We start from the raw sequence: 18,284 nt of genomic DNA, 5'->3' as shown, positions 1-18,284 counted from the left end.
CAACCCTTCCTTCAACCCTTCCATCTTGACATTCATCATTTCTTCCACGTCTACTTTTAAACTATCCTTCAAACCTTTTATTTCGGATTTAAAACCATCCATACTCCCTTTTAGTTAATCTTTGGTTTCTCTTTGTGAAAGCGAAATTTGTTGCACTTGGTCCAGCAATTTTGAAATATCATGTTGCAATTCTTCCTCTTCATGCATCATATAGAGCTTTATAAGGGCTTAATGGGTGTAGTATTCTTTTGTTTGGGAGGAATTTTAGAACCAAATACTAATATCTATGCTTCAATATTCCCTTGGAATCACTTCAACTGATTTTTCAAACAAAAGTTATGCAATTTTTAAAAAATTACACACCTTTTTCTTGCTTTTAGGAACTCGATGTTGAAACAGTTGTAACTCTGTAATTTCGGCTCTCCAAGGTCTGAAATTTTGTCCTGTGATATCCCTATGAGTCTTCTTTCCAACGCCACAAGTCAGACTGAGATTGGATTCCTCAAGGAAAAGTTATGCCCAATCTCCCACAATGACCTAGTTATGGACTGGTTTAGTAGAGCAAACTTGAACGAAATTCCATGTGTCATTGTTTCAACCTTCAACCTTGAAAACAATACATGAAAAACTACAATTTGTGTACTTTCATTCACTTTTTACTAAATTCAAATTCGATGCTCATATAGAAAGTTATGTTGATTTTCCCTAGGTCACCTGTTTGAGACTGAATTTTGGAGCATGCAAAAACCCTAACTTCTTCGGACCATATCTTAGAAAATATAGTGAACCAAGATCTGAAATTTCTACATGAAGTTCAACAAGATTTCGGCTCCATGTGATCGAAATTTCAGCTTCTGAAGCTTCGTAGAAAAAACGTTATATGAAAATGCCAAGATGACCTGTTTGAAACAATGAAACCTTAGAATCCAAAGCTTTGATACCAAGTGTTATGTAACAAGCTCACAAAATAGAAGAAAAGATAGATCAACAACTTGAGAAATAATATCTTCGAGGGGGAAACCTCCTTTACATCACATAAATGAACAATTCTTGGATGATACAAATGATAAGACGTCCTTCGTATATATAGGAGTGTAAGGGGTCACAATATAGTCAGATCCTACATAACAATAATAATGTAAGGGCACAACAATTACAATATGGGGGCTACATGGGCACAACAATAACAATAGGGGGCTATACTAACAATCACAATAAGGGGGCTACACTAGTATTATAGAGACCTAACACTGAGAGGGTATGACACACATGCACACCCTCACCCCAAGGAAGGTCACGCATGAGGGAGTGAAAAATGCAGACCTTTACCCCATAAATATGACACATATGCACACCTTCATATGTAGGGAGGATCACTTGTTTGGTGTCCAGGGTTAGGGGGTGCTGCATGAAGGATACACTTCTTCCCCCTACTATAACATACATGCACATACTCATTCCTAGGGAGAACCACTTGTGGGGAGAGGGGGAGGGGGGGGGAGATGGGTGTGAAGGATGCACACCTTCACACCAAATTTATGCATTCCCCCCCATAAGCAACTCTCCCTAGGGTTGAGGGTGTGCATGTGTGTCTAATTGTGCATCCTTTTAGTGGTCGTCCTTATGGGTGAGGGTATGTGTACAATAGTTCTTTTCAAAAGTGAAAAGTAATAATATGTTACCATCTTATATGATTCTTTTGATATTTTGGGTCATTGTATTGCATAAATAATTGTACGTTTGCTTACTTATCTACTTTTGTAAATCCATCTTAACCGAGCATATATAAGAGTCACGGTGATTAAATTTCTGAGGTTTAAACTTTTCCTAATGATTTTCACCATTAAAATGGTTTACACCTTTAGATAAGTGATTCCTATTATTCATAGTTCTGAGGTTAAGACAAATCCAAATTATTGTTTAAGGTCAAAACAAAAATTCATAATAATGATAGCATTACATTCAATCATTTATTCATGACTTACATGTAAAAAAAAAAATTCCCAACAAAAAATTACTTAATTATTATTATTATTTTGTTAGTCAAGTTATTTGAGTCTTGATATGATTGTAGGCTTAACATTTGGCTTGAGAAACCGCGACCTAGGGGTATCTAAGCCGTCAAAATCACCCGGGGTTTGCACTTGACTTAGTCCACACTAACCTTAACATAGTTGGACTTTTGCACACGAAGTTTCGAATCAATGAGCTTCACATCACAAAGTGACTTAGCAGTCCACCCCATCACCATCTATTCTACGCCCCAAGGGCAAAAAATACTTAATTATTACATTTACACAATTTGACTTTTTTAAATGATTCTCATAAAAAAAGTCCTAATTGTTTAATAATAAATATTATAATGTAAAAGTTAATAAAAAACATTTCCTCCTGATAATCAAACCTTCAATAATAAAATAATAACATTTCATTTTTGATGATTGTATGAATATTTTATATTTTAAATTTAGTGCTATATTTTATGTTTTAGTTAATATTTGACAATACAATTTTGGGTAAGATCATAATTTTTTGTTATTTAAAATTTGTTTTTGAATGTATAAATAAATTTAACACCTTGAAAACTGCTAAAATATTTAGATTATACATATTTTATAGCTCAAACTTGTGATTCCAATAAATTACTACCAAATTTTAAATAAAATTAACTAAAAATTATATAAAAAAATTAAATTACAATTAATATGTTTCATTAAAATTACAAAATCTTTATATAATAATTTTTTTATAACAGAATGTATCTATACATTTAAATAATAAAAAATATAATTTTACTACTAATAATTGGTTTTTACATAAACCAATTACTATAATAATGTAAACCAATTGCTATAATAATTAAAAAATAAAATGTTTAAACTATTCTCATTTTCATCTACCAACATACTCATTTATAATTTCTATTTATGACCATTTCACACTCATTGACCACTTCAATTTATATACATTTATGGTTAATCATATTTTAAAAAATATTAAAAGGACACATGAATCCTAACATTGAGAAGTGAGAGAATTGAGAGAACATTTGTAAACAAAAAAATATATATTATATGATTCCATTCTGTTCCAGCCGGACACAAAGTGCAAAAAGGGGACGGGCTTGACTTGGATGGCCTCAAAATTTAAGCCATTAATCCCTTGACTTAACGTAATTAAAATTTTATAATAATAGTCAGGTACCACCACCACAAGGAATCTAAGGACTTTATACATATACATAGAGAGAGACAGCAAGGTTGCGTCAAGCGCTTTTGCTACAAGGGAAGGGATTGGAGAAGCTCTGAGCAGAGCGAGGCTACGCAATCATTATACTGATCGATTGGTTGGGTGATATTCTTCAGCGATGGAGGCGACCAGAATCGTTGAGCAGCTCACTGAAGAGCAGATCTCCGAATTCAAGGAGGCTTTCAGCTTATTTGACAAGGATGGGGACGGTAATTCTCAGCCCTGCACTTCTTCTTTTGTTTTAACGATAAAAATATGCCCTTACAGTGGATTTTATCGCACATCCATTCGGTTCTGTAAAGATTGAATTGTTTTTCAAATACCCAACAGGTAGCCTTACAAGGCAGCTGTAATGGATAGATATATACGTTTTTGGGGAACTATTTTACCTGATTCTGTTAGGGTAAATGAAAAAAACATCATCTTATTATGAGATTAATCTCATTAACCCAATCGGCCGCGGGAAGTTAATCTTCAGAGTGTTTAGAGCCACTGCGTGTTGATTTATTGATGTTTGTTTCTGCAAAAAGCCTTTTCTCCTGTTTATATGGAAAATCTCTTCAAATTTCCTCCTCATAAATGCAAATTCTAGAGTAGCAATTGTTTTCCCCCTTTTCAAACAGTTGTAAATGATCGAAAATATGTAAATTTGGCTATAACTAACTCCTCAAAAGCTTTGGCACCTGCAAACCCTTTCAGACAACGAAAATAACAGTACAAACAGAATAAAAATGTCTGAAAATAGTTTTTTCTGGCGTATAATCACCGACCGAGTTTATATCTTGGTCCTCTGTCTAGTATTATTTGTCAGGTCGTCATATATTTGAGAATCTGCAGAGACAATTGTAGCCGTGTACTTTTTCTACGTTTGTATTGATGTTTTTATCTGATTCATTTAGGTAGTGAACTCTCAGTATATAAAGGCCATTATTTTGCTTTAGCCTTTGTTTTTTCCCATATTTGCTTTATTCAAGGTTTTCTCTAGCCTCCTAATTTGCTTCAGCACCATATTCGATAATAATGGCTTTCTCGCTCTCTTGAACTAAGCTTAATGTTCCTTTTAGTACAGGTTTTGATTAGTGATAGTTTGCATTTACAGTTTACAAGTGTTCCACCAAGTTTTTGGGATGTGGGTGCGGGGAAACACACATGGGGGACGTCTGGAGAAACCCACCAAATTTATGAAAACTCACGGGGGGAGGAGTTTCACCCTATTTCTAACTAGGGAGAATGATTGACTTGTCCTATTATGTGGCAGCTGGGTGAGAGACATTTGTAATTGTTTCTTCCCAGATTCCAAGATTAAAAATGAATATAAGAAACCTTGTGATGTTTGGCTAATTTAGTTTTCATTGAAAGTCAACATGTTCCTTTCAAGGATCACCCATTGTAATTTAATTTTAGAACTTAAGATGCTTCTAGCAAGGAACCACTCATATAGCACCAATGTTCTCCTTGTTTGGAAAAATCTTTGTAGGGATCACATCACTACAAAGTTTGTTATTACAAGAAAAGATTATAGCATCATTTTGTGGCTTATCATTAGCATTTATAGAAATGAAGCATCGTGCTGATTCGGAAGCTCCCAATTCCAATCGTGGAGAGTGGTTACATGTGCTTCGGACACAGCCTCCTTATGTGTAATGCTGAATTGGCTGCTTGCAACCATTGTCAAATAGCAAATCACGCATTCCCATCTCTAACCTCAGTGCCTGTGTTGGTCTACTGTCGGCAATTTTCACTTTCGACAAGTACCTCCTCCAGCACCACATTTAATAAATACACCAGGTGTATGCTTCTCTCCTTGTCCTTTGTATTTCATTTTCTCGTGCTTGAGTCTAGTCATCCAACAACCAATACGTCTTTGTTGACCTCCAAGAACCAAAATAACCTGTTTCCTGGCATATTTCTGCTGTTACATATATAATCTCAAATGGGTCATCTACTTGCAACCTGGCTATCCATTTCTCCATAAATAAGCCTTCCTCTGCAATTGTAGCCATTGTGAAATCAATGATCTCCCTTCTGCCACTAGTCTTGCTCTGAGTTCTTTGATGTTATCTTTAACTGGTTTGTCTGTATCTTCTTTTATCTATGCACTGTTATTTTACGATATTGAATTCAGTGTTATCAGAACTGGACCAAAACAGGTTGAACCAGCTGGTCCGACCATTTTCAGGCCTTAACCGGTCTGACAGGGCACAAAATTGGAAAAGGCCAATTTGGTACAGAACTGGCCGGTTCTGTACAATGTGACTAAAGACCCTTGGAATGGAAATTTAAAAAAAGAAAACAAACAATAATATTATGAATGGGGCAGCAAAATATTCAACCCTAGGGCCCTACTAATGCTATGTGATTAATGGTAATGTTTTAGAATTAAGAACATTTTCCTTCATCTTGGTATTCATCTGGAAGCCTTTATAGAACTTCTCCACCTCCAAATAATAATTGGCTTACCTTTAAAAATTGTTGGTTTAATATTGGGGTCTTAACACAAACCTTGGCTCTTCCCATTTGTTATTGATAGGTTTGATATCTCCCAATCTAAGGAATCTCATTACCTATAGGTGGGAGACTGGAAAATTTTTGGCTAGTCTGATTTGAACTTGTCTCAGCTATTCTTAGATTTAATTGTCCCAACTACTCTCTTGTACTTTCCAAAACTGTTGCTTTTGGCAACATCAATACTTGGAAATGGGCGGAGTTGCTTTTAAGTTTTTTCCAGATCGAATACAGCCCAGCTTTACTTAGCAATAAGAGAAGTTGAATCTGTCCTTTCACCTTTTCTTCTTTGGTTTTTCCCATGCCATAGCACAAACAGATTCTCCTCTTATTTAGCACAGATCCAGGTCTCTTACCAACCTTTCTAAAATAAATCTTTTTAATGTTGACTTCTGGATGTCCTTTGTCCATTGGGCATTGTCATTTCCATAAAATATGATCCAACGTATCTTCTTCAGTTGCACACAATGGAATCTGGACACTTCTTAGGTCTTCTCCTTGACAGTATTTTCACTGTTTCTACCTATGAAACCGGATTTGTCCAAAACAGGCCACATGTCCGAATCCGACATGATTCGATGGGAATTTGAATCCTAAAATGGGACACCACGTGTTCTAACAGGACACCATCGAATCCTGGTCGTGTCCCGATTTTGGGATTCGAATCCCAAAAAGGTGAGGGTTTATGAGGTTTATGGGGGAGGGTTTATGAGTGAGGGTTTATGAGGTTTACGAGGGTTGGGAGGGTTTATGAGGGTTTATGCAGATATTTGAATTTTGTATGTCCTATGCATGCTATAATGTTACTAACTTACTTTGTAAACAGTAAAACTAACATCTTGATGAAGATCTATGTTTGAAATCAATGAATTTGTATCATTAATGAGAATTTGTAAGAAATATCTAATTTTTAATATATATATATATATATATAATGAATCCTACATGTCCTATTCTGGGGGGTCAACGTGTCTGAATCCGATACTCGAATCCCCGTATCCTATGAATTCCAAATCCCCATGTCAGGTGACTTAGGTTTCTACCATAACAAAGGTTCTATGAACTGCTCTCTTGACCAAATTCTCATTAGGCAGAGGATATGGCTTCACCAGTCACATTTCCAGTTCACTTATAATCTAGGATTTCTTAAATCTGTCCACACATGTCCTGGTAAGGTTGTAAATCTGTATGTCTTATCTTTCCAACGTAATCCTCTAGTAGTACATGCTTGAAAGTTGAGATCCTTCTTAGGAAAGGGTGTTGTCCTTGGGCCATTTCTAGAATATCTACTTCTTGATTAAATAGATATTCAGGCATAAGGTCATCTAGCAGTCCATGGGGCTCCCTTGCTTTAAATGAATTTGGTTAATTGGAGTTGTGCAAGTGTAAGGTTTTAAATTATATTTTTAGGGTTGCCTCCATTGTTCCTATGTTAGGACCTCATCATTTGTCTTCCACCAATCAGTGCCACTTCCACCCCATCCTCAAAAAAAAAAACTGGGCCATTCTTGAAAGCTTTCATAAATATTAAAATTTATCATGGTTACACGGGGTATTGTTTGATAAGACTTTTAGGCTGTTTGAATCTTGTAACTAGTTTAGCTCTTGACAATAAAATCTTCTTCCAAAATCTGATCCGATAGGCTTAAGGGGTCTCAGTCTTTTGTGCCTATCACAAATGGGTCTATTCTGGGTCTTGAACTCCTAGTCTGCCTTTTTCCTTAAATGCACAGGCTGTTGTTTGGATGAAGACCATTGTTATTCTGTGAAAAAACTTTATTGTTTCTCATTGTCTTAGTCAAATTTAATTATTTACCTTATGATTTGAAGCATTTGAGAAATAAAGAGTTTGTCACCAGATTTGAACTTAGTTTATCTTTACCTTGAAGATGTCATCTGCAAAGATCTTGTCTGTCACTGATATATATTTTATGACCTGGGATCCTAGACAATTTTTTCCTTTACTAAAAAAGACCGCTCACTTGGATAACCTTGGCACCTTTCTTCCATAAGCTAGTGGCAAAGGCTTTTACAAACTTAATCATATGCTTTCGCCATGTCTAATTTGGGAAATGTTGTTGGGGAACTTGCTGTCCTAACTGAATGGAAAGTCTCTGTTACCACTGTTGTGCTGTCTAAAATATTCCTTCCTGGGATAAAGGCTGTCTGATTTTTTTGTGGTCATTCAGAAATTTTGCTAGTCTATTAGCCAAGACTGTTGTGATGATCTTATGACATACATTGCAAAGAGATATGGAGATTTATTCTTTGCGATCATTCTATCAATAATTTGCCACTATTAAATAAAAATCTTAATGGTTTTATAGCTAACATTATGAGAACATATGCCAGTTAGATATTGTATCCATGTTTGGTATCAGTGTGACTAGGGTCACAAAGGTAGTGTTAGTGGCTGGATATACTTTCTCTGTATTTTGTATTTCCCATTATTTCGTGCTTCCCAGTACTTCAAACTTTTCTATCATCTCTCTCAGCAGAAGGATAGATTTTTCCATTACCGTTGGTAGAATTCAGCACTGTTATTATATTGTCATACTAGCCAGTATTGATTGTTATCCCAACTCAAAGTGGTTCAGTGTTTCAACTCCGAGTTCAAGTTCAAGCTCCTGTTGGCAAGTTCAAGAGATCCATGAAAGTGATCCGTCTCCTTATCAACACCTTCAAACACCAATTATTGAGGTTGATTTATAAGCTGGAGCAACTTTTAGGTGTCTCGAATTTGTCTTCTCTCAACAACAACGCGATGCGATTCTGCTGAATGATTGTTGACTGCTGATTAAATGTTGAGATCAATCACTGATTCCCTAGCCTACAAATATCAATGGAAATGCTACTTTGATCTGCTGTGCTTAACAGGACTTTGCTTTAGAACTGAGTATTACAACTATTCTTGACAGTTCTCGACCTTCAGGCTCTTGTGAGAATCTATAGTGTTGCACATGTGTTTCTGCTATAGTATAGTCGACACGTTTTTGTATCTGTGCCATGTGCCATTTATACTCAACTTGTGTATTTATTTGAGTCAAGGGATTGACTTCTATGATCTATCATATATGCAAACTCTGAGCTATATCACAAGAACCATTCTAGAAATATCCTGTTAACTCAGTGTTCTATTTCTGTAATATATTACCGATGCCTTATCAAGCTTGACCTGGTCAGCTAGGTTTATGGGTACAAATAGTATTACGAGGTTTCAAATAATGACTGCTAGAAATAAACATAAAGCGTCAATGCTGATTCACAGAATTAATCTGTTTTGGGTGGATAAGACCATCAACGAAAATTCTAATAGGATGGACATTCTGGCAAACTTTTATTAGAAACAACTTTTAATGAAACTTTGTCTTCATCTTTGAGCCAATTAACATGCTGTAATGATAGTCAGCCATGATAATGTTGCCATTTCTCAAGTTCAGAAAACTCTGTCCTTTGTAAAAACATCTCCATATGCTTTCTATCTTACATAATTTTCTTAGTAGTAGGCTCATCTTGTGTGTATATTCTGTTTTAATGCATTATACTTGCCATTTTTCGTTAACTGAATTGGATATCATACATTTGACGAATTAGCAATGAAATCTACCACATTCTATGGGAGTGGTAGTTGAGTGCGAGGTCTACCTGCTGCTTGAAGTTTTCAGCATTGGCATTGTAAAGTTTCAAAGATGCAGATCGCAGTCAGGACATTCAGCTGAGACTTGGTTGCATCTTCAAGAATGCCTCTTCTGTAAAGACTTGGTTGCATCTTCAAGAATGCCTCTTCTGTAAAGACTTGGTTGCTTGCTTGTTTCTGAGTTCAAAAGGAACTAGAACATGATGGGCAGAAGGGGATGTAAGAATTAAGAATCCTGGTTTCTTCTTTGGGCTTACATTGGAGCCATTTCTGCGACCCTCAAACATGCTGTAAATGCAACTCTATGCATTCACTGCTATTTAAAACTAAAACTAGAAATCCATAATTCTGTTTCTGAGTTCTACTCTCAAGTTCTTCATCAGCTTTTCTATTAAGCCACTATGGGGATAAATGATGTGTATGTGATAGAAATCTATAATTCTGTTTCTGAGTTTTACTCTCAAGTTCTTTATTGGCTTTCCTTCCATAGTAATTTCCTATAAATGCTTAGCTGCTGCTTCTTCTACACTAGTGTTCTATCGAAGCGTCGTTGTATTTTATATAATATTCAGTGTTATGGTATTTATACAGGATGTATCACAACAAAAGAACTGGGGACTGTAATGCGTTCTCTAGGTCAAAATCCTACAGAAGCAGAGCTCCAAGACATGATAAATGAAGTTGATGCAGATGGCAACGGTACCATTGATTTTCCTGAGTTTCTTAATCTCATGGCAAGGAAGATGAAGGATACTGATTCTGAAGAGGAGCTGAAGGAAGCATTCCGTGTTTTTGACAAGGATCAAAATGGTTTTATCTCTGCTGCTGAGCTACGTCATGTCATGACAAACCTCGGAGAGAAGCTTACTGATGAGGAAGTGGATGAAATGATTCGGGAGGCTGATGTGGATGGGGATGGACAAATCAATTATGAGGAATTTGTGAAAGTTATGATGGCAAAGTGAACCTTTTACATGTTTGTCCTGAATGTCCTGAATGTATTGAGATTATTGTAGGATCAGGTGCCTCCACTGAATACTTGTATGCAGCATTTTTTCAGAACTTCATGATTTACCTCTTCTGTATGGGGGCATGCTGCAATGTTGTGTGTTTACTTTGCAAATCTATCTCTGAACCTCCTTGGTTATATTTGCCTTTGGGATTTGTAAGGACTGTTTAGTTATTGCTTTCTTCCTATTGGGATCAAATGTAGATTGTTTTGCTTTTTTATCTCTGTATTAATATTGTCTTCCTGCTTTTTTGGAAGTTTTGTTTTGTTGTTATTGGGAAATTTGTATGGTATTATCTTTTGTTTTTCTGAAGTTTCTATGGTGTTACCTAATTTTTTGTGACTCTATGATTGTAAGACTTTTGCCAAGCATGCTTTCATATTGCATTCACTAGGCAAATTGTTAAATAACATATTGCTTTCACTAGGCAAGTTGTTAAATAACCAGACAAGCTTACAACCTCCGTGATGTTCATGCAAAATTGTTCAATGGTTCACGTGAAAAGGTGCAGTGGCTCCAGTCAATCGAGACTAAGTATAACTACAGCATCTTAAATATTTTGGCTTGAGACTCTAGTTATATTGCAAGTGACATTTGGAAATTAAACCGTCTGTCTTCCATGCCATACCTAATAGTAAGATGTACTACGATTAGGCTTCTTGGCCAGGTAATCTTTTTGGGAGAGTTTGAGACCTATACTGATTTGTTAAAGCCCTAAGCACACAAATTGTGTTTTCACTGTTCATGTGAACAGTGATTCTACCATGTGGGCGCCAAGGGAGAATTTATTCAGCTATTAATAGTATTTCAGTAAACTGTTTTGGCTCATGTTGTTTTGGTAGTTCTCTTTCCATTATTGCAAATTGGGAGTGTCGATTAAAATGCAATTCATGAGTCTGATTCTATGATTGTATGCCGTAGCATCTTTTAGAAAATATTAAGACATGATCATCTGATTTGATTGGACGCCATGTTTATTATATTTTATTGGTTCATTTTTCCATTTGTCAACTTTGCAACTGTTAACAAGTGGATCATGGATCGAAGATGGGAATGAAGGATTATGTTTCATTGAGAATTATGCACAGGATGCTTTTGCATCAAAACCCTTTTGAGATGCCAATGATGGGAACTAACAATGAGTGATTATAGAGAACCATGAGTAAAATGTTTTACATTAAAAACCTTTTTGAGATGGCCAATATGGTAACCTAGGATTTATAAAACAAGGTTCATTACGTTAAAGCTTCAAATTAATATTTTATCACATCATGTGAAATTGGGTGAACCTGTAGTTAAAATGGATTGCATACATAATTGATCTACAGCATTTCTTTCTTCCTGCATGAGTTACGAATCTTAGGTGGTAGCTATCATCCGATCCTTTGTAAGTTAATCCATTTCTTTCTTCTTTCATGGGTTACGAATATATATATATATATTCGTAACCCATGAAAGAAGAAAGAAATGGATTAACTTACAATAGTTTATATATATATATATATATATATATATATATATATATATTCTCAAAAAAATTAACATATGCTTATTTTGTAAGCTAGTATTTATGTAGAAATAAAAATATAAAAATTAGTTTGGCATGAAATTTGGAAGATATCATATGCTTATTTTATAGTATTTATGTAGAAATAAAAATATAAAAATTAGTTTGGCATGAAATTTGGAAGATATCATATGCTTATTTTATAGTATTTATGTAGAAATAAAAATATAAAAATTAGTTTGGCATGAAATTTGGAAGATATAAAAAGCCTTTTGTATGTGTAACACATTTAGGAATGCCCTTACCATTCAGAAATCATTGTTTATTTAGTGTATATTTTTATATTTTCAAAAACCAAAATTTTTGACCATTGAACAGAGTCATTATTGAAAGGAGTAAGTGTTTCTTACCATGCAATTTAAGAAGTGCTAATGTAGATGCATCTTAATCTCACATTTAGGACACTGGAATTTAAGAAGTGCTAATATAGATCCATCTTAATCTCACATTTAGGAGACTTTAATGTAGAAATTTCAAATAAATTAGTTATAACATCATCTCTAATCGTGACACTATTGCTATAGGAATATTTTTATTTGACATTCCTTTCCAAGGAAATCATTGTGGGAAAACAAGGGATATTTTCTATATCAATGGATGCTGTCCCTAAACTCATTGGCACCTATGTGATTAACATAGGAATTGAATTAAGCATTGGTTGGCATGGGAACATCCAAATGCCTGGCTACATGAAAACACAATGAAGGGTAACTTGATCGTAAAAATCTATTTTTTGTAAAAGTGAAATGGACCTTTTTTTAAGAAATTAAAATGTACTTAATAACAAGATTGAGGATTTGTCTCAAAATTTTACATTGTAGTGTTCAAATTACATCCATGGTCCTAGTAATAAAAACTGTTGTTTAATCTTTGGCATGATAAAACTTATAAGATTGCTAGGAAAAGTATTAGTGATGTCTAAGAAATCTTAAAAATTATTAAAGAAATCACTTTTAATATGAATTAAGCGCCTTGCTAATGGGAAGGCTGAAGATGTTGAAGTTTATCAAACTGAAATTTCGAAGGTTGCAAGCTTTATTCCTAGTCCTCACATTCACAACCATTTTAATCTACTGGTTAAAGGAGAGGAGGTATGCCTAAGCTTTGTATATAAAGGTCTATTATTTTTTATTTTTAAAGCGACGACAAATAATTCTTCAAATTATAGAACTATTATGATAACCCTCTTCCATCTTTGTATGGACTAATATTGGAGCAGAATATTAGCTCTTAGCTTGAAAGTTATGATAAGAGAGCTAATGGGCATGGTGGTTTCCAAATTTGCCTTTTGGGTCAAAGGCCACGGTGATAAACATTTATTGGTGGATCATTGCTGAGTTTAGAAACAAGCACTAGTTAGAGGACAACATTTTTAATATAGGAGTTAAACATTGTTGTCCTCTATTGCTTACGAAGATTGCATAGTGGAGCTAGGTTTTGCAGTCATGTTATTTGTAGGATTAGTTATTATCCTCCTATATGTGGATGAAATTGTCCTTTTAGCAAGGTGTTCCTCTCACCTTGATGAACAACTTATAATTCTCAAAGATTTTTGTACTAACTCTAGGATGTTTATAAATATAGGTAAAACATAGGGAATGAGCACTAGAAACAAATCATATAACCTCATTTTGTTTATGATAATATCATTTTGAAAGAAACTCATTTTTTAAGTAGCTTGGAATTGATTATTATCATAGGTAGAATTGGGAAACTTATATTGGTCTTGAGAACAATTATAACATTGCAAAATATTGGTTTTGGAGAAAGGAATCTTCTCTTCAACACTCTTATTATCTCAATAATTGTATGGTTGTGAGGTTTGGGGTTATAGTATTTTGAGGGAAACTTACAGAAAATTTGAAAAAATCCAGTTAAAATTAAATGTAATACACCTTATCCTATCCTATGAAATGAATGATTTCCACCCATTGTGTTACCTCTAAATATTCTCACAATATAAGGAGTTATTGCTCCACAAATCTTTCACTCAGATCCGTCAAACAATGTGTGGCAAAGTGCAAATGAATTCTCAAAACTTAAAGTAAACACATGCCATTCATCTTATCAAGTAAGATAAGAGATGCATACTTGGTGAAGTTTGTAGACTCTATGGATAGCTCCAGGGAGCTTGCTTTATTTTGAAGATCTTGCTCTAAGCTTCTTGATCCAATCCATTAAACACATGCACCACCAAAGAAGATGATGTTTTGCTTCTGTAGAAGGCAGGTTAGCATGCACTGGCAATAATGAAACACGAGATATATAAAAGAACATGAGATGTGAGAGAACTCATAAATATTTTCATTAATCAAAATAGATAAAGTACATTATGCCTTTGTGTTCCTTAATCCTTGGCATGACACTTCCCTCGACTTACTACAAGATTGGACTCACCACACATGTAAGAGAAGCCTTGGTAGGAATCCACCGACATATTTGAGCTATATTCTCTCTCTCCTTCTCTTGACAGGGTCTTTACATAGCCTTTTTTTGAACTCGAGAGGATGTATCTAGACACCTAGGGCCTCACCTCACAATAATTGACCCTCAACTAACTCAAGAACAAATTGGTCAAGTTGATCTCCTCAAGATTAACCTATTCTAGAAAATTCACTTCCATTGCTCCCATGCCAAAGACAAGTAAGGTATCTAGGTGTCACACTGCCCCACTGCAAGGGAGCAATGGGTGTTAGGATGATAAGCCTCTGGGAGCGATGGGTTGCTAAAAGTGCACAATCAAGAAGGGATAAGGGTGCATTCATGCCAACAAGTCAGAAGGTTGAAACTAGGGTTGTTTTACTTGACATAAGGTGAGAAAAATGGGCTATAACACATTGAGAATAAGGCTATGATCAAGGACTCAATGTACAAGCACAAATTCATTAGCATGGACAATGAGATGCTTCCTATCATTGTTTAAAAAATCAATAAAATCCATTCAAGGTCAAAAGAGGTTGGAATAGAGACACGATTTCTTGGTTAAATAATTGGGGATAGTGGAGTCGTCTACCTTTCATAATATCAATATTGTTTGTTTTTTAAAATTGAAACTAGGGAATATTATATTAAAAGAACTATACCATAGCTAATAATAAACATACAAATAGAGTTTCAAGCAAAATTTGCAACTCTCACAAGCCACATCATTATTACATTCTAGCTTTGTAGGTACACTACTTAATTAAAACATCTACTATTCTATTCAACTTTGAAAAAGTAAAGATTAACAATGGACTAATTACTAGTGACCTCCTTGATGACCCTCAGTATTGCAACAACAATGTTGCAATTCCAAGGTTCTCAGCTTTAATTATTAACCTTGGGTTTGTACAAAATTACGAGGGGTCAACATTGTATGTGCAATCAACACTATCTTCTTCCTTCCTTTTTCAATTCTCATATTGGTCGGAGGTACTAGAGTGAAAGTTAGATGGACATAAACCAAGTTATATTGTTGAACTAAGTTATGCTATAGGAAAGTAGATTTGCATAAATGACTTGTAAAAAATGAAATGGCACACACATCTATTCTACTTGCAATAAATGAAAAAGCACACTTATGGAAATAAAGGATTGAAAATCTAAAACCTAACTTGTAGAAAACAACACTTTAGAAAGTAATTTATAAAAAAATCCAAAGTGAACTCTGTGAGGTCTCCATACTTCTAAATTCCACCATCAACATCCCAGACATGTGGTAATACATCAAGGAGGTTAAACCAAATGCTTATTGCTAAAGTGGGTGAGAGCATGAGACAATTTATAGGTTATTACAAGATTATCTGTTTTGCTACAAAAAGAGTCCAACAAGCTTATAAAACAGTGAGAACACAACCTTAAGGAGGGAAAGAGGTGGTAATGCTGGAGAATGATTTCATTCAACTAGAAAAGGATTAATGCAACCTAATCTAAGCTTTATCATCACAAAACCAAATATTGTTGATCTCTTGTAGCTACAAAATCAATTGTACAATAAAACAATAAATTGTAGAATTTATAACAACAAAAGGAATGGAATAGGAAACGACTTAAAATTGCATTAGTAAGTGATATGATTGATCAAGAAGGAAATCAACTTGCATAAATGACCTACAATGAAGAATTGCTCAAGGAACCACCTACTTAATCATGCACAAAACCATCAGATTGTAACTTCCAGAATTGCTAATGTTAGAAGTTAAACAAGACAAATGCAAAGCATAATATCAACATAAGTACAAGAGGGCTCTAAAGCTCCTAGGGTGGGCCCAACCAAAGGATACTTAAAGTCCTTAAATAAGAACCAAACAAAGAGTTGGAATAAAGTACTGCTTCCATTAACTAAAAATAACTTCTTACATTACAAGACTGCAAAACTTGCTTGAGAATACAAAAAGCCTAATCTTGCTTTTCACTTGCTATTCTACTGCCTCCCCTAGGCCAATTCAAGCCTCTTATTTATACATCGAGTGGGGGAAAACCTCTTTGAGAAGAGGGTTAGATTTCCCTCAAAGTCCTAAAAAGGGGGATTTTGTTCTAGATCCAACTCGCAACAGTCGGAGGAGGCATTAAATGCCCTGAGCTAATTGAGTTAGGTCTTCTTACTAGAGGGAGAAGATCCCTAAAATCTCTTCAGTGCAAATTCCTCGGAATCTGCTTAATATCTCTATAAACCCTGCACAATAAACATGTTAAGGCACATAAAATATGAAAACCACATCAAATTCTTTTAGGAACCCATTAAGCTAGGAAAATATACCACTAAGTGTAAAATGTGGGTTCAAACATCGTTTTATGTGCTTATGAGTGGATTGATGGTCCTTATAATTTTCCTATTTTGGAGGCCCATCATACCCTCTGGCTGGAATTGTTTTTCACCCTTGAGCAACTCAATCTTCTTCTCTTCATTGCTCTTGTTCATTCAAGCCTCTGATTGTTTGATTAATGTCCCAAGCTAAGCTAGTTGTGGTTGCCCTTGTTGGATTGAATCTTGCATTTTCCTTTATCTCCTTCTACGCTTGTGATTCTTCTTCTTGGATTTGGTGTTCCTCTAGCCCTAGTAACAAAGGGGGATTTAACTTGAATCCTATCCAATGAACCCCAAGTCTTTGAATGATCCTCTTATATACAGGGGTTTTTGCTAGTGTTGCTTGCAATCTATTAGGAGAGTGATACTCCCTTATCTTCATGTTGTGAGACAAGCCTTGCCATCTTTTTTTGACAAGATTGTGAACTTTTCTCAACTAATAGTTTGAAAGTGTCCTCACAATTGAGGATAGATTCTAGCTATATTTTCTTCCAAATATATTCTATAAGAATAACATGTTATTTTGTAAGTATTGAAGGGGATGGGTGTTATGGTTTGACCCATAGATGTTCCTTCAATTCCTCTTCCAATGTCCTTCTCTGCTTTGATCCCTTCATGTCTCAGTGAAGATGCTAGTGCTAGTAGTTGTGCATCCCCTAGGAGCAGATTGGGGTCCCATATTGACATGTTGTTGATGACAAGGTTATGCATATAGAACTCAACAATCTTGGCACTGTCCTCCACGCTGCATTCTAGGAAAAAGTATATGAAATGTTTGGTTTCTTGCAATTGCATCGGTCCTCTTCAAGCTATTTGGTTAATCCATAACCTACACCATTGTTCTTTTAGGAACAATGAGTATGTCTCAGGAGGATTACTACAATTGAAAACTTCCAAAAAAAGGTGTTTCATGGTTCCTAATGATGTCTCCATTATTATTTGAGCATCCTTTTCCTTCAACAACTCTTGTGCTTGTTGCAATTGATTTCTTAGATGTTGATTTTCTCCTTCGAGGTGCTCTCTTATGTTAGCTTCATTCATTCATAAGAGGGTCATTTCCTCTCTCATCTTGTTAACTTCATCTTCCATTTTGACAAGATCAACCACCCCTTTATCCTGTGCAATTCTTTTCCATCTATGTGTTTCCACGTTGGCCTTTTCTACCTCAATCATCAAGTGGGGCACTAGATGTGCAGGTACTATTATTCTTGATGTCCTTGCAACAGGGGGGTCAATCCTTACTGGCCAGGAGAGGAAGGAAGGTGGCTTCCTTGGGGAAAATTGTTTTGCATCTTTCTCTGCCTCCTATAGTTCTGTAGGATGTTTCTGTAGCTAGACAAGATGCTATGTTTTCTTAGGAAATACTATCATCTTGCCCTATTGTATCTTAGATTCTTGTATTTGGGGTTTTGGTAGGCCCTGTATTTATTCCTCCTATAGCTCTTTCCCTTCATGACTAGGTGCCTCTTCTATTTCAGTGGGAGTAACAAAGGGAGGTTTAGGTTTCCCACTTAACCTGATTTTGGT

At 35.2% G+C, this 18,284-nt stretch overlaps 1 protein-coding gene across 1 annotated transcript; it reads left to right on the top strand.

The window, feature by feature from the left end:
- Positions 1–3,242: 3,242 nt before the first annotated feature.
- Positions 3,243–10,621, top strand: LOC149206212 (calmodulin). Its single transcript, XM_089395353.1, has 2 exons — positions 3,243–3,458; positions 9,983–10,621. Exons 1-2 carry the CDS (start codon positions 3,368–3,370, stop codon positions 10,354–10,356), a joined length of 465 nt encoding a protein of 154 aa, XP_089251479.1. The 5' UTR covers positions 3,243–3,367; the 3' UTR covers positions 10,357–10,621.
- Positions 10,622–18,284: the final 7,663 nt, after the last annotated feature.

Source organism: Pinus tabuliformis, chromosome 1_2 (assembly GCF_031772625.1).
Source record: "Pinus tabuliformis cultivar Carrire ecotype Pingquan chromosome 1_2, CPIR1, whole genome shotgun sequence".
Lineage (NCBI taxonomy): Eukaryota > Viridiplantae > Streptophyta > Pinopsida > Pinales > Pinaceae > Pinus > Pinus tabuliformis.
The sequence above is the reverse complement of the archived record's forward strand: the minus strand, read 5'-3'. Positions and strand labels throughout refer to the sequence as shown.